Source organism: Xiphophorus maculatus, chromosome 18, assembly GCF_002775205.1.
Source record: "Xiphophorus maculatus strain JP 163 A chromosome 18, X_maculatus-5.0-male, whole genome shotgun sequence".
Classification (NCBI taxonomy): Eukaryota; Metazoa; Chordata; class Actinopteri; order Cyprinodontiformes; family Poeciliidae; genus Xiphophorus; species Xiphophorus maculatus.
Genome location: NC_036460.1, coordinates 10,976,846 through 10,999,552, shown reverse-complemented (window position 1 = coordinate 10,999,552; position 22,707 = coordinate 10,976,846). Strand labels below are relative to the sequence as shown.

The window sequence follows — 22,707 nt, the reverse complement described above, 5'->3', positions numbered from 1 at the left end:
AATATTTTTGCACGGCACTATAGGTGAATTATGTAACTGTAGGGAGATTAACTTTTGTATTTACCAGTATTAAATACTCCTCAGTTCAGTGGAGACTTGATATTCTCGGAGAATTATACAAGATCCACATTTGTCTTTCTAAGGAAACTCAAATATTGAAGGAATGAAATTGAAATAAATCAGATCTTTTATCTTGAGTTTAGTGCAGTTCAGCTTTTACTCATTTAATAAAACAAACTAGGGTGGTTTATAAAGAATAATTCAAACCAAATACAGGATTTAAGAAGTGTTCAGAAAGCTACGGGGGAAAAATTGAATTATAAATGCAAAGTTTTTTTACTTACATAGTACGACAATTTTAGTCCTCCCATGTCAGCTATGTTCTCTCCTAAAGTCAGGCGGCCATTCACCTGCACACACAGGAAGGACGAAAGATTAATAAAGAGTAAAATGCTTTTTAAAGGGCTGTAATATCAAGTTCACTCCGGCCAGGAGATCTATGCTACAAAACACCGGTAAATGCTCCACTGGGGCTTGAAATTTTGCATGACTCACGTCAAAGGTCACTTTGACTCTGCATGTCAAACCTTCATGTTGTGTACAATGGAGTCAAGTTTATGTAGCTACATCTGGAAGCAGGATGAAACAGCTAGCAGTTATTTTTGTTTTGATTTTGCAATTTTAAAACGATGCCATAAATTGGACATTGCTCTTTTGTTATGTGTCATCATATTAGTTCCCTGGACAAATATTGTGATTTCTTGGAACCACTTCCTGTTTTATTTCCTAGCTTTGACTTCATGCAGTCGTGGCTAAAATGCTTAATAGTGTTTTAGATGCTTAGATTTATAAGATGTTTGCATTTCAAATTATTCTAAGTCAGAGATTTATTTAAAAACATTCATTTTACAACAAAACCCCCACATTACCCAGCTGAAAAATAGTGAGCTAACGATAAACTTGAATTTAATCAAAAGCAGAAATGTAGCTGTAAGACAGTCCAGCTGAATTCAGTTTATCAAACTAATCACTGATAGATTGCTATAAAAAGAACAGATATCCTTAAAGCACCATCAGCATCTTTAGGTAGGAATGGGGCAGCACTGTTGCCTAGCAGCAAGATCATGGGTTCACGTCGCAGATCTGCTCATGGGCTACACTTTCTCTCACATGTTGACAGCTGGAGACATTCCTAAGTAGGAATGAGCAGCTGATGATAATGATAGTTGCTTACAATAGTAACCTTTAGAAAAAAATGTTAAGCCTTCACCACTTCACAAAAAAGATCTTGCATATAAAGAAAATGGTGCTAAGAATTTAACATGGGATACAACTTTTTCAAGATGATCAAAAAGTGGAGCAACAACAAAAAAAAGTTCAGAACCATTTCTTCCAGACGACCCCACTACGACAGTGTGTTCCCACCAGTGCAGAGCTTGCTCAGCATAGTCTGAATAGAAATTGAAATGAAGGCCTTCAGATAGACATCTTGTTTACAAGGCATCATAAACCATGTCGTGTCCAATAAAAACATCAAGAACGGACTGAAACCCTGTGAGACGTACTAAAGTGGACAAATCCTTTCTAAATGGCATTTTTGAATACTTATGTATTTTATAGTGGGAAATTATCTGCATTTGTATAGTACTTTATCAAGTAAGAGGGCAGACTGACAGAAGTGAGGCTGTCATGCAACCGGCATTGAGTCCTCTGACCAAAACTCTTCATTATGTTGAATACAATTCAATGTGAAGTAGGTCAGATCAGTCTGATTCAGTTTAGTTAAACTGTAATGAAATACAACTGAATTCAGTTAATTAAAAAATGTAATTAGTAAAAAATTGTCCATGGGAACCTGCAGACTGACTCAAATCCTGAGAATCAATATAATGTAGTGATGTCTGAATATTTTCCATGACAGAACATGGTGTCACAAGAAAAAAGTGATCACTAAGAAGCTCAAATAAAACTGATATTTAGGACCAGTTGCCTGGAAAATTGAGGTTACGGTACTGTATATTTTGATGCCGATCTGAAACCAAGCAAACTCAGAGCCAGCATTGCCCATACAGTTACCGATACTTGTTATTCAAATATGATATATGTTCAAACAAACTGTAGTTTTTCCTTTTAAATATTTTGGTAAAACCTAGGACAGAATTCAGATAAAGACTATTGGTGTCTAAAACAATACTTCAATAACATTAACACAATAAAGAAAACCAACAGAAAGACAAAACTAACTGTGGTTTGTTTTCTAATTAAAAAAAGTACAAAAAATTGTCATGAGAGCAAATTGAAGCAAAATTATTTTTACTTCAGAGTTGAGAAAATACAATACAAAAATAATGTAAAATTTAAAGAGGGGATCTGAAACTACAGTATCCATCTTATGGCAGTACTGATTGGATACTGATATAGACTCGGTATCAATATTATGAATATTTTGAATCGATCTGCCCACCTCTACTGGAAAAGTTTCCAGATCTGTACTCCATTGAGAATCTCTAATTATTTTTCATGAAACTAGTATAATAAAACAAAAGATTAGATCAACATCAGTCAGGGAGAAGCATCAACACTGTAATTTGACTGTGTACATAATTTTGTTGCTGATAAAACACTTAAAACTTCTGAAATGAACGTCTTTATTACCCAAAATATTGAAAAGCACCTAAAAATACTGAAGCCGCAGAATAAGATTTTGCCACTACCAAGCCGTTTGTCCACTAGAATGCTATTAACTCTGTATCTCTTACAAATGAATGAAGTGAAAGCAGAACAGGCAGAACCGGGACACTCAGATCAATTGTCCCAAGTCGTATCGTAAGTTTCAATCATATATTGTGAGAGTCACCTGCCTCCATTAAACAGGACAAAAATTAAGAGCTTAGAAGTTATTTCAACAAATAGAATCACTATATTTCAATGAGAGGTATGTAAAAATATCAACTGTATTATAAAATAAAAATAAATGCATTTTCAGTCAGTGTTACTTGTGTTGTATGGATTAAAGCCCACCTTCTGGTTATATACAGTGAAGTTATCGTAGAGCTTGACAATGCATTCAGCCTTTTTCTGGAACTTTCTGTAGGACTCCTGAGTCCACCACTGTTTGAGGTTGCCGTAGCGATCGTACTGGCCCCCTAGGGACATGAACCATTGCATCACTAAGATGAAGGGCAAAAGTGCAGGGTGGATGTTGAATATTAGCATGAAGTCAGCATAATTATAACTTTTCTTCACAGTCAAAGAACAGCCAGACATGCTGTCGCTCCAGATTTTGGAGAACAGATTATACTGTAAGTTCCCCTTACTTTGTTTGTAGATTAAACCCCTTTATCTCGCAAATAAGCACAAAATGCACCATCTCAAGAAGCTTATGTTGTCCAATTGATTGCTAGGTGGATAGCAGATATCAAACGAGCATCATAGTAGTTTTTGACTGGGATCAAAAGTTATAAATAAATAATAAAGAAGCACAGTGAGGAGGCAAAGTAAAAAATGGCAAAAAATAACATTTGTTTATGTAATAAAACATGGACAGAGAGGTTTTCATTCTTACCCCAGTCATCATAACCATGTGTCAGCTCATGGCCAATGATAGCTCCTATTCCGCCATAGTTCAGAGATCTGGAAGCAGAATGGGAAAATGGAAAATTACTGAAATTGAAACTTAATCGACGTCTACACATACCTGAACAACAAAGAGGATGACATAATCGTTTTTTAAAAAAATGGAAAGTCAAAATTATGAGCTGCTGTGCTCACGTTGGTAACTGTTGATGAACTTTACAGAGAGTTAGATTAGAACTTTTTACATTTTGAATCAGACAATATGAGTTCAGTTTGTCCTGGTCTTATTTAAACATTCCTATGCCACAGCAACAGCAGCCATCTTGTTTCAAGAACGGAGTGACCACCTGGTGATGACAGCAATTTGAAAAATCTTTTAATGTTTTGTTGTCCTTGTATCACACCATCATACATAGACATTATTATATTTATTATATTTCAAATTATAAATCTAGTAAATAGACCGGCACTTAGAGATAAAGTGTTTCAATGATTTCAATTGTTACTTTAATAAAATCCAATGTTTTTGAAAAGAAGTTGTTTGTATTTTGTAAAATTTGCTAGTTCAAAACCCTGTGATGTTATAACCTTGGTAGTTAGCACTTTAAGTGTCATATTGTGACAGACTGACAAATTAAGACTAATGTAGCTGACTGGTAGCGCGATGGGAATAATTTTATTGATAAATAATGTCGTAAGACATTTATCAATATTTACTAATAGCCACACTTTGTCCGTATACTTTTTCATAAAGTTGCCCTCTAAGAGGCATTTCCCCAACAACCCACAATTAATATCCTACAGATTTTTCAAATTTAATGCTATACACTTGACCTCTTTATAGCATCTGGCAAAAAAAGCAATTTGACCGATTTACGGTGTCTCATTGCTGTCAGTTACTTGGCTTTCTTTGCTTGTGTCCCTTTGTCCTCATTGGAAATTCTGCTTAGCCAAGCAGGATTACAAAACTGAGCAAATGAGACCTTGCTTGAATCCATGTGTTTTGGATTTGTATTGAATACAAATCAAAGCAATGCCACCTTTTTATGCTTGTATTAATTAGAAAGGATCAAATATATGTTTCACAAGCAATGCACAAACCCATAGAGGGACTTGGAACATAAATCTTAATTTCCCTAGTTGTTGATTAAGAAAAAATAAATGGCACAAATCATGTAAGTTCCCAAAAGTTTCCTATGTCCTCCCCAAAAAGCCTCACGTTGCTCCTCCCTCTCCCTGAACCCTGTGGTGAGCGGGAGAGGTGTGTGTGTTGTACATGCAGATCCAGAGAGCGATGAGAGGGTAGAGTTAAGGCTATTCACATGGCTACATCTGAAAATGACTTTCTGACAGCTAGTCGATAAGCTCCCTCACACTGGACCAACTCCCTTGCTAAACTAACAGGCTGTTTGAAGCTTCATTATACTCAACATCAGTGCAGAGGTGTGTGTGTGTGTGTGAGAGAGTCTATATGGGAGGTTGAGGCTACTGCAGTAATAACTTTATGGTGACATGTGTCTGTGTGTGGGGGGTGTGTATGTTTTTACAGCCATTAATTAAAATCGATTCGCATGCATAGCTACCACTAGCAAAAGTAGTGGTGATAACCTCTAATGAAGACATAAAAATATAAGAAAAAGCTGAATGCGCCAGCCACTAGGTCTAATTGTTTTACGCTTGTGAGTATTCTGTTGTTCAGGAGAGTTATAAAACTACAGGTGATATAGTGTAGTGTAGTCTCACAGTATGTGAGAGTTGAAAAATTATATTTTTGTTTGAAAGAATTATCTAGACTAGTCATATGTTCTTGTCATTGAGGTCAACAACTGAGTCTTTAACTCATCTGTCCATAAAACGTTTATGTGGGTAAATTTCAGTCAAAATTAAAGTAATTAACTTTTAGAAACAATGTTTTTTTCTTTGTTTTTGTTTTACATATTTGTTAAAACTGTCACTACATTGTGAAACCTCACGTCAATCATCCTCGAGTATGCACTGCTCACACCCTGCCCCTTGCTCTCTGCTGCACTACAGCTCCTTTCTCGCAGCGGAGCCTGCCGTTAATGGGGCTAGCTAGCATGGCCAACAATGAAGACAATGATTGACAGTGCTAAGATCCTCCTCCTGACTATGATTGGCTGTTTCTGACCGGGAGCGGTGTATTTCTGGAGATGGCAGTAGGATCACATGGAGAAGGCAGAGGGGCCCAATTTTTTCACAGATATTATGTCTTATATTATATTGTCATGACATAGTGACGGTATTAATTAATTAATTTAAAAAAACATGATTTTCTTTAATAAAAGTTACCTAATGCAACTTTAAAGATATTATATTTGAAGCAGGGTTTTCTTTCTTGATCAGCACACTCAGTTTATGGTGCAGTAAAAGTAGAATCACTACGGACTTTAATTCTGACGTTCTAGTTTCTCATTTATTTTAGCATCGGTGATCATCTTAGTGCTTCTGCACATTTCTTAGATTCTGCATCAGCTATTTTATTCTGTACAGTCTTTCATACACTGTATATGTGATCTTACTGTAAAGTTTTTATAGGATTTCTTCATTTTAAATGTATATATGTTCTTTAATCTGCCTCACTTTGCTGCTAGCAGACCTGAATTTTCTCTCTGAGTGACAAATAGAAGATAATTTTATTCTATTGTATGCTATCTGCTTAAAATGATGATATGTTAACCTCTGACAGCAACTGAATATTACAAATTTTTGTAGCCAATATTTCTGTTACTGTAATTCCTTAGTACTTTATTAGAAAAATCTCATCCGATACTCAAGTGAGAGAGTTAGATCAGGCAACCACAGACAGGGAAGTGATCTTCTTTCATGCACCATCAAATTACTCGACGGACTTACATTTAGGGAGACGACCTTTCAATGACACCTGTTCCATTAGCAGTGGCTTGTTCAGTAATTGAGCTCTTGGTGGGTAGTTAAATTGGTTTAATCAGGTGTGCTGGGACATCAGGAGAAGCAGAGGGTTTCCAGACTAATGTGGTCTTTAACGACCGTTGCTATAGCTGTGGAGCGACTGTGGACTCTCTGTGGAGAGGCAGCGGGGATACTCACTGTGGAAACTCAGGATTGTAGAGGGTGGGCTGCAGGATGCCAGCAGGAAAAACTGTGAGACAGATTAAAAAAAGGTGACATGAGAGAGTTACAAGTGTTTAGAAATTTATTAGGCCAAAATCCTACCCGAATATAACCACTCAGTCATTAATGAAAAGAAGATGGGGAATAATTTGCTCAGGTCAGAACATGAATGAGGTGGTAAGAATACAAAAATTAACAAGAGATGTTTATTTTAATGTTCTCAAAAAGCAAAAATATATAAAGAAATCCATCCATCCATGAATATGTTTTGGATTAAAGAAAGTTTATATTTAATGGAATGCAGTTCTGTGTTGCCTTTAAGCCTATGTGTTTTGCTTACAATTCTAATACATTGTCATACTATTGCACATCCACCTTACATTTGAATAGCCTTAGTAAATAACATTCCTAATGAATTAACTTCTAAACTCTGCTACTTACATAAGTTGATCTTCGTCTAATTCAAGGTGTCATGAATTTTTTCAAATGTCAAAAACGTCCAAAACACGTGTGCCGCCGTCCTCACACACAATATTTACATTTCATATTTCATGTAACATAATGGAAATCCAAAGATTTTTTCACATTTGGATGCCTATTGATACCTTTGAAAAGTGAACGTGACTGTTGGTGCTACATTCATTTTATTTCAGTGAGTAATTATCTGACTCCGTTGTAACTTTTATTAATCATTGGAATTTTACTTTTAGAAGGTCAGCTTAGTATGCACATTTTTGAAAAATGAAAAACAGCAAAGTTAAGTCATGGAAAAGTAAAATATGCCTTTCTGACTCAGTTGAACAAAATGCACTCCACACCACTGATCCAGACATACACAGACTATTCCAACTAGGAGTACATTAAAAACGACCTAACTACTTCAAAGGTGAAAACTTGGTGTTTCACAAAATTTGTTTCATTTTTAGGTTTTAATCTGCCAGAATACATGGGAAGATAAGAAAAGATGCTACAGCAGCTTATAGTAGAGCTATCAAAACCACTCTGGTACTACAACTGGAAGTTGTTTTCTCAGAAACGCCCTGCAAAGGTTCACATTGAGAGACAGAAATCTGATACAGCAGCAACTTTTGAGAAAGCAGAAATCCTTGGTCTTAAAATCAAACTTGACTACACTTGAAAAAACAATGAACACAAAGAAGGAAAATGAAAAAAATGTGGATAACTTGAGAGGAGTAAGAGCTTATCTGCTAAGAAAAAATATTCCAGTGGATCTGATGACTGCGTTTGTCAAACTCCTTCTGTCCCCCAGCATCAATCTGTGAGCAGGCCATTGATTTTTCTGGAAGAGATTGAATCCTTCAGGCAGACACAGACGGCGGGCGATCCTGGGAGACGATGAAGAGCGAAGGAAGGGGTGATAGCGCTAGACTAGATTTGTTAAAGCTCAGGAAGGTGATACTGCTTGTTTTTCCTTCAGGGGTGCATTAAACATCCTACTGCTGTAGAAAGGGAGGAATGAGGGGGATTATGGTATGGCGAGATTAACATGTTTTTTGTTTTGTTCCTCCAGAAGTCATTGTCTTTGACTTGCTGTAAACAGACAGCAACATGGAGTAATTGTCTGTGACTAAACACAGGAAGGGTTCCCTTGTGTGTGCGCTTGTTTGTGGCAGAATCCGCCACTTGTATGGCTGTGACCGATGAAAAGTTATGCACTCACCCATTTGATTCTTGTTAGGGAGGTAGTAGGCATTAAGAGCCTGCGGGGGCAGAAGCCACCTGAGGAAAAAAATTGGACAAAAAAAGGTTTTAGAGACAAGATCCCCTCACACTCTATCCACTCCAAACACACCGAACAGAATCACAAACACTGCTGCCTTTATCCCTCCAAACCCCCTGTTGAGATAGCCACTCTGTAACATTCCACAGCTGAAGTGCCTCTGTGCATACAAAAACATGGATGGTTCCTTTATGGTAATCCACTTAAAGCCAGTAAAATCGATTGGCATAGATCCCCCAAATGACTTACTCCGACAGTCTAAGATGCCCTTGTTCCAGCTAAAGGAGTGATGGCTCTGCATGGACTGAGGAGAGACGGTGGAGCGACAAGACAGACGGTTTCTGTCTTTATTTAACACCGACAAAACCTAGTGAGTGATAGAACGTCCACTTTTTGGTGATAAAGAGGGTGTATGTGAGTGTGGGCTAACGATACTGTTGTGTCAAGCATGCTGGAATACTAATGCGCCAGTAATGTGTTGTCATAACAGAAATGCACTCAATCCAAGCCGAGCAGGGCTGTATTTTAGAAAAATGAACCGTATGTCCCACAGCACTCTTCTGCTGCCTGGCTGCTACAGATAAGTATGTCAAATGGATTTTCTGCAGCTGTTTATGCTGATTTAGGATCTGTTTGTTTAATTTAGAGGTACATCAGCAAATGTGGCAATAGAGAGATTTCTGGGAACATATGTTAGGCATGTTAGACACATGAGAGTCACGTAGCAGGGAAAGGGATGCATCTGAAACATGCAGGATAATGTTGGGAATTACAGAACTAAAAGGTGACACTCACGCTGTCTTGTCCACTTCTTCATGTATTTTCCTGACAGACAGTTTGATGTTGAACTTAATGCTGTTGAGGATATTCTTGAAGTACGTCTTCTTGTTCACATCAAACTGCAAAGCAAGGGAACAGTGTAGATTTGAGTATGAATAAATGGTTAAAAACAAAGAAATTTCAGAAATGTGATTCATATCATGTTGGATATTCTAGACCAGGGGTCTGCAACGAGCAGGTCTGGAGCTACAAGTGGTTCTTTGGACCTTTTACAAGGTAATAATAGGTGAAAATAATAAAGAATGAGTTTATATTAAAAAAAAAATGCAGAATGTAGCAATTTCAAGAGAATGACACTAAAAGAACAACATCTTAGATCTATTTAAATGTTTTTGCATTAGGTTAGAAACTGTGTTTTTAATATAGTTTTCCAAAAAATAATATCCCACAGAAGAAAACATATTCATCCTCTGTTTTGCAAAGAATTTATGCTGTTAATTATTATAAACACCAAACATTTAAATAAATTATAATTTTTTTAAGAATGGCAACATTTCCTGCAGTAGATTTTCATAATATTTATAATTTCTCTCTTAAAAACATCCCGTAACATTTGCAGCGCTAAACAAATTTCATGTAACTGAACTAAAGACAAAGATGGCTCTTTGGATTGTAAAGTTTGCAGACTCCTGCTCTAAACATTACTTTGAGTTCGACTGATAAACCAGAATCTTTCCATTTTTAGCTTCATCGGCTCTAACCAGTGAATATCCGGTAGGAAACATAAAAATATGATCTTTTTCCTGTCTTTGAATGCACCATGTACAATCCCATCCAGATCCAGCTGACAACACTCTTTCAGTGTCGATGCTGTTACCGAGTGACACAATGTAAACATTTAAAGTAGCAGTAAAGGGTGCTACTGTAAGGTGAAGTCAGAAGAACACACATGTAGACAACATAATGAAAACTTTTTTGTCAAGTTGTCTGTAGTTTATTCAGAATGAGAGGGAACATTACAGAGAGAAAATATCAGCAAGGCTACAAAAAACATTTTAAAAAATCACTTTGGTCGACTTCATTGACCCCTGAAACAGTGTTTTCACGTATTTGCTAGGTAAATAAAACAAATAATTGTGATATAAGACACTAATAACATTGCTTCATCAGAAACTATTCACAAGTAGTTACTGACCTAAAAAGAATTTCTATTACAAATTTCTAGTAATGGTAGCCCTGATAATCGTAATATATGATGTCAAACTCTACCCCACCCCCGCCTTTTTTTGATTGGAAATTTAGTAAAACACTGTTTAATATAGCAGTTGGATTCCTTTACTGATTCTAATACAAATACTTGTTACAACTCACAGCAGGAAGGTTTTAAAAAAAGGAAAAAACAGTAAGGCTAGACACTATCTCACTGTGAATCTGCCTCTTCACCCTGGACAGGCATCTCTCCAAGCTTGGTTTACCTACTTAAATTGCAGAGGACTGATAAGGTGAAGCAGATTTTTTTTTTTGCAGATGTTGTAGGCAGTGCACACCAACTCAGAAATTGAAATGTAGATGTCGGATTGAAGGGCTATGATAGGAAACTATAGGGAACTATATTTGCATAAACTTACTAAAAACATGCTGTAGGATTTTTGGAGAGGAAACTACTCAGAAAAGTAACAGAATAAACTTAACTTTCTCTCCCCTAATAATATCTTCTAGCTAAAGATGGAAACTTTAACTTCCATATTATGCAGTGATTTCGTGTTGATGTGTCGCTAGTAGAGCTAATTCTCAAGAAGACGTGGTACAGTGTTTATTGGTAAAGCTAGATTCATAATATTAATTAGAAAATCAAAGCATCTTGAACTGAGTTAGCTGGACGTGACACTGGAGGTTGCAGTTATTCATAATCGGTTAAAGGTAAAATATGAAAATAAGTAAACTAAAACAAATGCTTAGTTTGTCTTCCAGATGAGATTTTATGCAATTGTTCTGTAGCTAATGTTCCCACAAGCTTCCATGCTTTTAGCTATTATACTCCATCATCAGGACCAATTCCTACAGCATAATTAGCTTTCAGAAAAGTTCTGCAATCTCTATGTACTTGATTTACATCTACACATTCAAATCAACATTTGTTGTCTTGAAACTACACTTTCACAGCAACAATTAATACTACTTATGCAGTGCGAGTGTACCCTGTGCTGTAATTGGTCACTAGTGTTGTTTCTAGCTAATATTTTGAGTGGAAAGCTAGATTGTCTTCCCATTTCAAATTGTTATGTCTGGGGGCCAATGTCCAGATTTTCACAACTACAAACCTTAAAATGCAATGTGAAAAATCTGAAAATATCCAGTTGTGTAAATATTTAAGTAGCTGTTGTGTCCAACCACTCTGAGTTTGCCTCTCCTAAGGACATTGTTAATTCTAGTTTTCATGTTTACCACTTTGATGCAGAATTGTAATGAAAATCCTTTATTTCTTTTGAGTTATTTGTCAGCCATCTTTTATAAACATATTGTTTGACAAGAGTTTTATTTGGACCTAAATCAACAACCCTTGTAACTGCTTCTTTATTATAAATAATCCCATCACCATTCTGTAAATGATGGTGGATTTTTCTCTAACTGAGTTCAATCACGGTGATGCATGATGTTTCCACCTGAAGATAAATCCTTCCAGTGCTCAAGAGAAAGAGCTGGATGCTGGGAAGAATGACTGGAGGGGATGATGTGTGGGTACTGGATGACTGCACGGGGCCAAAGTGAAATAGGAGGTCCATGACTTACCCCATATTCCTGATCAATGAGTTCATCTTTGAGCAAGAAGTCTGGGTATCCCGTCATCACCATCATGTGCTTCAGCTGCGAGAAGAGGAGATGAAATTAGTGAGGTATGATGGAAAAAAGAAAGAAACAAATCGGTCGAACAAAATTCCACATCCGCTTTACAGCAACTGAATATCACACATATGTGCCTGGTTTCTGACCCGCTCTCTTGTGCGCATCAACTAATCAAGCAAACCCAGTCTAATAGGATTACAGAGAAGCTCTTTATATTCAGCATGCCCCTGTAAAAGGATTATAACTTTAGATTGTAAAAGTATTAGAAGGATATCTTGCAGTGCAGACCCTAAATCAGCACCACAGAGAGATCCGGATTAGGCAATCCTCACTTCTCAATGTCAAGCCCTTGATGTATGCTATCACATTTCTATCTTACCAAGCAATCAGTTAGTCTCGTTCAAAAGAAAAGAATCACAAAGAAGTTATTAAAACCTTTTCAAGTACTAATCGGATCTCACAGGAAGTCGTGTTTGTGATTTCAGGGTTCAGTTTAGGATTCAAACCTTTGCTCTGGCAGCCTCCTTGGTGGCCTCATCCATCCAGTCCAGTTCCTGCAGCCGAAGATCCAGGGCATGTTTTATGTCCTCCACCAACTTCTGTACCTGGAGGGAAAATAGATCTAGTAGCAGTAAGTTTATAATTGCGAAACTACAAAAGTAATCCTTTGTAGGAGAGTGGGAAGCAGGGATATTGGTAGGATTGAAATATAGGCTCAAGAAAGTTATATAAATCAACATTCGTGGATACAAGAATGCTCTGTACGCCATCTGGCGTACAGAGCATTTTCCCGGTGGGCCAAAATGCTATTAAAGTGCACATGGTCTGACCAACCCACTAAACCAGTAGATCACTAGCCCACTAACACCAGGCTGACCCAATCACATTGATAAATACCAGGCATTTTCCTTTTGGTCCTGTCTGCATAATGCATTCTCTATGGAAAAAAAAAGTCAGTGCAACAGTCCACCGGCCAACCACTTTCCCTTGAAACACGTATTTGATACAGAGCTTTGTTTGCTACAGAACCTTCTGTCAGATGGACCGCTTTCAGAAAACTTGTTGCTATGAAATGAGTCGACTAAAATAAACCAAACTTCGGTAAATATAATACAATGGGAAAATTCATCCATCCATCCATTTTCTGTACACCCTTGTCCCTAGTGGGGTCTGGAGGGGTGCTGGTGCCTATCAGTGAATGTTTTGGGCGAGAGACAATTGGAAAATGTCAAGCAAAAGCTTGTTTTGGTTATGGCCAGTTAGTTTGTATTACACGCACCAGAAGCACTGAGTCCGAAACAAAATAAAACTATCAGACACCATGTTTCCTGAGGAAGAGAAAAATAGAGTTTCATCAAGAATTGAAGGTGGGCTCCTGGAGACCAAACACAGTTCAAATTTTCTGTGACATGTTTAAAACTCCCAAATTAAAATATAGAGCTCCATATTTATAAAAGGCACAGATTAGCACTGGATTAACACAAGCTCACAGTCTCTCATTTTCCTGCTATTTGTTTTATTACCAAACATCACGTAAAGATGTTGGGTAATTGGACCTCCCAGTTTCACTCCCAGCCACTACTTTCATCTGAATTTATCAACAACATTTGCTCATAAACACTCTTTGGATTTTTTATATCACCTGGGGATGTATTAATATATTTATAATTAAACTGTGTTTCAGGTTATTATTTGTTTTTATTTTCTTCAATGATGAGGCTTATTGGAGAGTGAGTGGACTCAACCAACTATTATCTTGATCTGCCCGAATAAGTGACCCGCTGATGTAAAACTATGAGAAGCAGTTATAGAGGATTCCTGCAAAAGGTGGTAAAAGGATTATTTGTAATGGGCAGATAATATCAAGAGCCTGTTTAACTGGAAGTACTTTCATCAAAGTTATAAGTGTCCAAACTGGGTAACAGTGGAGGTTTGTAATAGTAGCTCATTTGCCCATTCACCCTGTTTGAGCCTTTCAGCAATGCTCTCCCTGTGAACTCTGCTTATCCAGCCAAAAATTGTTAATTATTCACAATAAATTTGTAAAAAGGTTCAGAAAGCATTTAGAGTTGATGGTGGATTTTAGATTTGGTAAATAATACTTTTGTTTCTTTTAGAAAGTTGGTTGGAATATTTGGGCTTACTAATAAGCATTTTTATGGAATATGTGTCACCAGTATTTGAATAAGTACAAATATACAACATTAAAATTTCAGTGGCATTTTTTATTCAATTTCTGGTGACACATACAGCTCTGGAAAAAATTAAGAGACCACTTAAAATGATCATAAGTATATAGTTGAGTAAAGGGCTGCACAGTGGCGCAGTTGAGCTGTTGCCTTGCAGCAAGACGGTCCTTGGTTCGATTCCCAGCCCAGGGTCTTTCTGCATGGAGTTTGCATGTTCTCCCTGTTAGTGCGTGTGTTCTCTCCGGGCACTCCGGCTACCTCCCACAGTCCAAAAACATGACTGTTAGGTTAATTGGTCTCTCTAAATTCTCCCTAAGTGTGAGTGTGTGAGTGTGTGTGCATGGCTGTTTGTCCTGTCTGTTTCTGTGTTGCCCTGCGACAGACTGGCGACCTGTCCAGGGTGGACTCCACCTCTCGCCCGGAACGTCAGCTGGAGATAGGCACCAGCTCCAGCATCCCTCCCAATCCCTATAAGGGATAAAGGTGTTCGAAAATGGATGGATGGATGGATGGATGGATGGATAGTTGAGTAAAATTAACATTATTCCTTTATTCTAAGAACTAGAATAAAAGAATAATTTTCTTTCATGTCATGCATGTCAGTACTTCTTAGAACTACTGACATGCATGTCTCTGAAATTCCAAGCAAAAATAGAGTATTTATTTGCAGAGAATGAGAAATGATCATATTCATATAGAAATAACAACACTAATGTTTTAACTCAGGAAGAGTTCAGAAATCAATGTTTGGTGGAAAAACCATGAGGTTTTTAATGGGGGTCAGTGCAATAGTCTCCAGTTTTTTTCCAGAGCTGTATTTACTTTCATCGTATGCACACTGACTGCATTTTTCATAGTGCTAATCATGTTAACAATAAAAAAATATTTGTATTCCAAAAATATAATGATTTTGTATTTGATGTAAGAGTAAATTGACTTCTTTGTTCTACAGTGTAAGATTGCTTGAGCTTTAAATATGATTGACCGCTCAACATATCTGCTTAACAGCTCCTAAAGAGAAATTAGATAACATCAGTATCAGCAGGTCAAAACTTTATGAAGCCTGATCTGAATTTTGCCAGAAAATCAGAGCATCTGCACAAACAACATTTTGTTAGCATCTCTGCTCCTGAAGAAGTGCTTTGTGTTTAACCTTTTGCTACCTATTTAGATATTATAGGTCTGTTTTTTAAAATGCCACTTTTACGAGATGCTCATGTCTCTACATGTGCCAATCACCATAACAAGCTTAGCAAGAAAGCCAGTCATTCTTTGCGCAGCCTTCTGTTGTTCAGCTGCAGCTCCTGAAGGCTCATTAATTCTTGTTCATGCTGAGGTAAGCAGCATCTGTAAATGAGTGAAAGCTGCACACAATGTCACTGGCCTAAGGTAGGGTACCTGAGTGATGTTTAATGAGGTGTGCTACCTGTGTGGTCATGACAACAACAGGCAAGCTAAACAAAGAATCAATCACTGCTGGCATGGCCAATGACAAAAATGCAGCACGTTCACTCAAACCTTTCTATCCCATCCACACAATACAAGATTTACACGCATGAAGCTTCAAAACCATTGTTGTTTTGAGATGTTAAGCAGCCGCTGCTAAATGCTTGATCATGAAAAGCTTTCATCCCTAGCAATAATCAAAAAGGCTTCATTAGTTTGGAGCACTTCTGAAAGTTAGTTTTGTTATCTTATTAGAATCTTAACTGGAACGTAAGGAGCTCAGGAATTTAACTTTCAATTAAGATACCATCCAGAAAAATTAATTAGCATCTACGGCTTATTTAGTCAAAATGCTTCATGCTTTAAAATTCAGTTTGGCAGAAGTTTAAAAGGTTAAAGAACAGAAATGCTGTATATGAGACTATGTGTGTGATGACTTGAGTAGCTGTATTGGAGGAGATGAAGGAAACACAAGGTGGGGTTTAAATAATGAACATGGAGTTACAGAGATTAGAAATCCCGTTAGGATCCATATCTCCATGACCTAGAACAGACAACAGACAAAGGAAATCATGGAGGAGTACTCAGGTGAAACAGCAGTAAATGCCAAATGTTTTGGACTGACCAAGGCAGAGAGCAAAGTGAAAAAAAGCAGCAAACAAAACTAGACGGTAGATGCCTGAGATTAGTGCTGGTGGGATTTCAACATCCCAGTTCAGCCATCAGAGCCATTGAGCCATGACAAAATACTCTGCTGGACATAATCTCTATAGACTCAAATAAAGATAATACAATGATGACCTCCAAAAGAAGGAAAATGAAAATAGATGTTCATAACAGTTTCGCTGAATCAAAAATATGTTTCTGTTATTCTATGAAGATACATTAGCCAAAAGAGATTTAGTTTTCTATTAGAAAACATCTAATTGAAGGTATGATGTGGGCTGCTGAAATGCATTTGAATGTTTCCATTGCAGAAATACATTCAGCTTTGTCTGGTCAGAGTGGACATTTTATTACATAACATTTTGAATTCAGGAAAATACTGCTAAGTAAAACAGAGAGTTATTATTCACCAGAAAGCGAGCATATGCTTATGTTTGTATTCAGACTTCACAGTGTGAGCTGCCGTAACTGCAGGCTAGAATGTGTTTTGACAAAAGCTTTGTTTCTGTAAGTCTTTGTTATTTTCTGCTGTCAAAGCTGATTGTGTTTTTGTTCACTGTTAAATTGTGAAAAATGATATTTACCGCATTTTGGAAATATCATTTTTCACAGAAAACGAACTGGGTCCTTCTGATAACGTTAGAGTGATTGTAGCAAACTTAGAACCTTTCAAAGTCCTTTTAATATGTTGGTTTAGGTGTTTATAGAGATTAATTTAAATTAGCCAGGCAAGATGCCAGCAGAGTAAGAATATTTTAGTGGTTCTAGAACAATAATTGTTGAAAACTTTAATATGCGTAACTGACAAAGGACTACTACCATTTTTATTCATACTGCCTTTAGTGGTTTATGATATATGGTGTTTTTCAAAGAGTCAGTCACCAGGAGTCACTACTGAGGCCTCAAAAAGTTGGAGGGAAGATGAGGAAAACAAAGCAAAATAAATAAATAAATAAATAAATTATCCAACAATTTTTTTAAACATTAATTTTAAACTACATTTATGTCAGATGAAATCAAATCTGTTTTTCAATCATCCTGCAAATATAAGTTAGAATAATTATTGAATAGCGGATTATAGTGAGAAAAGCGTTCTAAAAGTCCATGTTTCTTTTCATACTTTATAACATTATTAGTTTGCAGAGGAGTCCATGGCAAGAAGCCAGAGCAGTTTGGGTGGTCAAGCTGCATTGGTCGCCCAAATTTTCCCATGGCATGGAAAAGTTTGAGAACAGCTGGTCTACGGTACTGTCTTTTGATGATACTGTTTGTTATGAAATAATTGTTTTTTTTTAAAAAAAAAACCCACTTTGTTCTAGAAGTGTAAAAAGTTGAAAGCTGAATTGAAAAAAGAGGATTTTGGTAATTTTGAATGTGATATGGTTGTTTATGGAGATGCTCTGAGTAATTCAGAACCTAGTGATCTACTTGGATTTAAACACACTACCTTCTCTCTGGTTTACAAATAGTGGTCCAAAAGAGATAAATATATTCAATGGATGAAAATGTCTGGTTGGGATCAGAGATCAGGGCAGACTTTCCAGATGAAAATAAGAAGCTGAAGCTACAATCCATTAAAGATCACAAAAAAAAAAAGACAAAAAGGTTTGACCTCTATCATTTTGATGGTAAGACTCCCTAGAATTAGGAAATATTGACAAATATACTTTGGGCCTTTTAGAACCAACTGAGCAGAGTTTACACTTCACAACTACTAGTTGTGATGTTGATCATGTTCATCCCTTATCGACCACAGTCCTCTGATAACTACTTACATCAGGATGATGCACCAAAGGGCAAAAAATCTCAAACTGTTACATTGAAAATGACAGTGAGTTCACTGCACTCCAGTGGTCGCCATAACCACCATCAGCTGGTGAAATGGAATAATCTCCTACTAGCACGTTGTACCTAATAAAGCGGCCAGTAAGTGTATAGTATTTCTAGGCAGAAATGTGAGCCTAAATGTGGAATATTTTATGACACATGAAAACAAGTGATTTAAAAAAAATAAAGGATTAAATTAAAGCCATCAGACGGAGAGGCGTGTCTGCATATATTCCAACCTTGACTTTGCTCTCTAAAGAGAAGTGCTTCTTGACAAACAACGCCCCCAGAGCCATGCCGAAGTGCTTGTTGGCTTGAGTGAGGCAGAGCCGGCCCAGCTCCAGCTGCTGCTCGGTGCCGTCAATCTCTCGAGAAAACTCGTGGATGGTGCTTCGGAAGGCGGTGGACAGGTGCTCACTTAGCGCGGCCACAATGCGCCACAGCATGTAGTTATGCAGAACCCTGAAGAGAAGAAAATAGGTACATTATTTGTCTTTTGCCACAACATTTTTTCTGTCAAGAGTTTTTCGAAATAAACCATTTTACATTAAATAATAATACCCAAAAACATGTACATTATTTTAACACACTACTTCCACTTCCCATGACATACATCATGTGGACATGATCGACACATGTCGATCATTTCTTACCCATTGACTTCTGGGAATATCTCCATCTCTTATAACCCTTGAACCAGATTATCTGGGAGAAGAAAATGGCTGAATGGACATTTTGCCAACACCATGCTTCAAAGTCCAGGTTTGTTTTATTTGACACTGCTGTGCTCTATTTGATGCATCGCTGCTCCCAACAAACTCAATAAGTGTTTACATCCATGCTGGTATGTGTACAACTTTACTCAATATGAATAACATTTCTGCTGATCTCTGCACATCTCTGCTGTTGCAGTTATTTATATTTTACAGACATGCATGTTTTGCACATTTTTAAATTAACCAACTCAGTTGCATGTTCTTTTTGACTGGAGTAAGTACACTATTTTTTCTAAAACTACACAGTATTGATGTAATGTTGACTGTACTCTAGAGTATTTTTATTTTATATTCTGTTTGGTTTTTTTTACATTTTATGTTCATTTTGCATCTAAGTATTTGCTTTAATTGAAACTGTTGCACAGAAATTGTGAGACAATAAATTACATTTCTCTTCTATTCTATTGATTGTAAATGCACAAATGATTTAAAAAAAGCTTCAGTGCACTTTGTTAGAGAACATTATTGAGTAAATAGCATCATGAAGACCAAGAAACACACCTGATAGGTCAGGGACGAAGTTGTGGAGAAGCTCAAAGCAGAGTTTGGTATCCCTAGTTGTGAAAATCTGGAAGGCCTTGGTTCATTCAAAAATAAAAACAAAACAGCAAACCTAGCAAGACATGTCAGACCACCATCTAGTTGTGCACTTCACAAATTACATTAGGCAAGAGTGGCAAGAAGAAAAGCATTGTTGAAAGAAAGACATAAGTCCCAATTAAATGTTGCAGCAAGTCGTGTATGGAAACCAAAACTATGTTGACGAAATTCCTCCTAAACCAGACTTTTTAGCTCACATGCCCACTGTGAAAAATGGTGATGGCAGCATAATGCTGTTGATATGATTTTTTTTCGACACGACAGGGAAGCTGGACAATGATAGGAATATGAAAGAGTGAAATGAAGGAAAATCCTGCAAAAAAAAAAAAAAATTGCTAGAGGCTGGAAAAATACTTTATGGTTGTTACAAAATTAAAATAAGTTTAAAGTATGAAATATACAAACTTTGAAATGTAGAAAGTTTGTATATTTCTACAAACACGGACAAGTTTGTCTGTGTCACTTGGACACGGACAAACTTGGAATTGTCCGTGTCACTTTATTTAGGTGTATATGCACAGCAATTGAAAATGGGATCTTCAAAAGCCAAAATTTATATTTCAAGGGTGATGATTTTTCTGAACTGAACCTCTGAAATCCAGACTTTGTTATTCATCTATCACTCATTTTATTTTTAATTTTAGTGATGTTATCCTACAGAAGATCCTGAATGCGTCTCTCTTTCACAGTACTGCTGCTCCACCACTCCATCACAGATCAAGAGCTGAGGGATTTAGCTTCATTCCTGTTGTTAATCAAACCTAAAGCTTCATATATAGAAAAACTACACATTAACTTTTTCCTTGAAGCTAGAGTTCAATTAGAGCTAGAGCTAGAGTCCTTGAGTTGCAATTAGACTGTTGTGAGACAGGTTAGCTTTATTCAACTGATGCAATGTCATTACCTTAGTAATCCTATTTGGTGGCAGATTAAATGCAAATAATTTTGATAAATCCTCTTATAAATGTGAAAAACTTCAGAGTGTTGCCTGAGGATGCATTTTTTTAGTTTGCTTTAAGCCCAAACTGACAAATCTGCAGCTAAATTCACAGCATTATCCAACTACAATACCTGTCTTATTTTTCATATAAATTGTGAAAATATGGGAATTAAAACAAGGTGTATTATTTAATTATTTATTTAATTCCTGAGTTTTTGAGTCAGGATTCTGTATCTTGAGCACACCTCCTACTACTTCTCTCATGTGCAGAGTCAGAGAAACACTGCTGAACAGTGAGAAATCAGCGGGATCCAGCAGTTAAGAGCTCCCTCCGATCCAGACTGACTAACAGGAGCGAGGCAGCAGAGGGCTGAGGAAAATGTCAAGCAGAGGAAGAGAAAATGGATCATTCATGTATGTATTCAAGCTGCGTCTTCTGCCCCCCAGACGATGCAGCGCTGGTGTGTCCTCGTGCTCCCACTGGGTCCGTGCATCCAATATGCCTTGCAGAGACAAATGCCCCCTGCTCCTACTGTGAAGCTGCATGCTAAACTTCAGGCATGTTGTTGTTGTTGCTGTTTTTTTGTTGTTGCTGTTTTTATGAATAATATTGCTTATGCATGACAGATGTTAAGTCAAAAGTGCCTTGGCAACACCACCCTGAGGTCCAACAGCAGAATTGTGAGGACAATTTAATTAACTGGCAAAGAAAGAGGAGGGAGGAGGAAGACAGGTGGGTGGTTTAGTAAATTACTGGACTTCTGGTAACAGCTGAGGACAATGTGCTGATAACAATATATTTGTTAGTGCAGTTACAGGTTTGACTTGCTCTTTTTACTGCAGCTAGGTTTAGGTGTAGGTTTGGGAGTGTGTGTGTGTAAAGTAAAGCTATCATACTTATGTGGAAGTCATCTATATGATAATGGTGAAACTAAGACATATCTCTGATGCGTATCTGGGGGCGGTGGTTGAGCAGCTTTATTTGATGCATCTCTGAAGAAAAGTGATGACAGTCTGGGGACATTCCACAATGAGGTAATTATGATTAAAACCAACCCCACAAAACCATTTAATTTATAGATGTTTGTTATTCAAGACTGTAAAACAGGAAAGCAGTGGTTGGGTGTTCTTGGCTGTTTACTGTTCTTTGCGACTGCCACATTGGGATCGTTGTAAGATAGCGGCATATGATGCAGCAGGTGGCAAAACAAGAATTACTGGAGTAGAGTCTGCTCTCAGGTTCGCTTTTTTAGACATCTGCATGGCTCGCCAAATTGAAAAGAAGAAATACTTATTGCAAATGTGACATAAACAAGGAAAAGTATTCTGTGTGGCTCATATTCAACTTGTATCCTGCTTCTTGCGGAGCGTGGCCAGTCAGATTCAATATTGTTATCAGACCCCATGCTGACATCAGTCTTAGATTGAATGTGGGTTGAGGCCATCGACCAATTCACAAATTCCAACACCATGATTGTGTTGTTGATGCAGGGCATATTTTGAGTTATGTTCTTCTACACACCAAAACAATAAAATATATGGATACATTTTATATGTTGCATGTGAATAGATGTTTCAAACATGAGTAGATGGATTTGATTGATTCTACAAAACAATTAAAAGTTAAAAAAACAGAGTCTGTTTTGGAAACAGTAAATGATGTGCTATTAGAGAGAGATATTTTGGTGTTAAAAGGGAGAAAATGCCAGGCAGGCGTCACTTACAGCGTGTACCGGTTGCAGACATTTAGAGCAGTGGAAGTTGTGTGGGACTGTTACAGACAACTGGAGCTCTGCAGCAGCAACACACAACTTCAGAGGAAGCATGAGGGTAACTAATGCAGAATATTTCTCTCTTGTGGATTTACCATGAAGCGTGTAGAATCTGAAAAACTTGGCAGTCTGTTGGAAGACTGACACAAGATGTAAATATCTAGAATATAAATATGGGGGTGATGTTTGAGTTAGCAATGCAGACTGGGCTAATGAGTACAGTTGCTCATCATAAAGAGGTAAAACTGAGGTAAAGACCTCTTTTACTGAGGTAAAAGAGGTAAAGACTGAGTCTTTTATTAGAATAAAAGACTCAGTCGTTTTGTAGCTTAATGCAGTTTCTCCCTCCAAGGTCAAGATTGGTTAAAGTACACAGAGTGTTTTTGTTGCTGGATGATGTAACTTTCCAGACCATTTTGTAACCTATACACCCCATTAA

The 22,707-nt window shown here is 37.2% G+C and overlaps 1 protein-coding gene across 3 annotated transcripts in view; it reads right to left on the bottom strand.

The window, feature by feature from the left end:
• ecel1 (endothelin converting enzyme like 1) overlaps positions 1–22,707 on the bottom strand; it is a 137,607-nt gene that overhangs the window by 5,280 nt on the left and 109,620 nt on the right. For all 3 annotated transcript variants that reach the window (XM_023351777.1, XM_023351778.1, XM_023351779.1), the window contains 9 exons: positions 18,420–18,642; positions 12,559–12,657; positions 11,999–12,073; positions 9,224–9,327; positions 8,369–8,427; positions 6,664–6,715; positions 3,566–3,633; positions 3,022–3,146; positions 345–410 (listed from right to left, as the gene is read on the bottom strand). In XM_023351777.1, the coding sequence (XP_023207545.1) occupies positions 345–410; positions 3,022–3,146; positions 3,566–3,633; positions 6,664–6,715; positions 8,369–8,427; positions 9,224–9,327; positions 11,999–12,073; positions 12,559–12,657; positions 18,420–18,642 (871 nt within the window). The remainder of the gene's footprint in view (positions 1–344; positions 411–3,021; positions 3,147–3,565; positions 3,634–6,663; positions 6,716–8,368; positions 8,428–9,223; positions 9,328–11,998; positions 12,074–12,558; positions 12,658–18,419; positions 18,643–22,707) is intronic.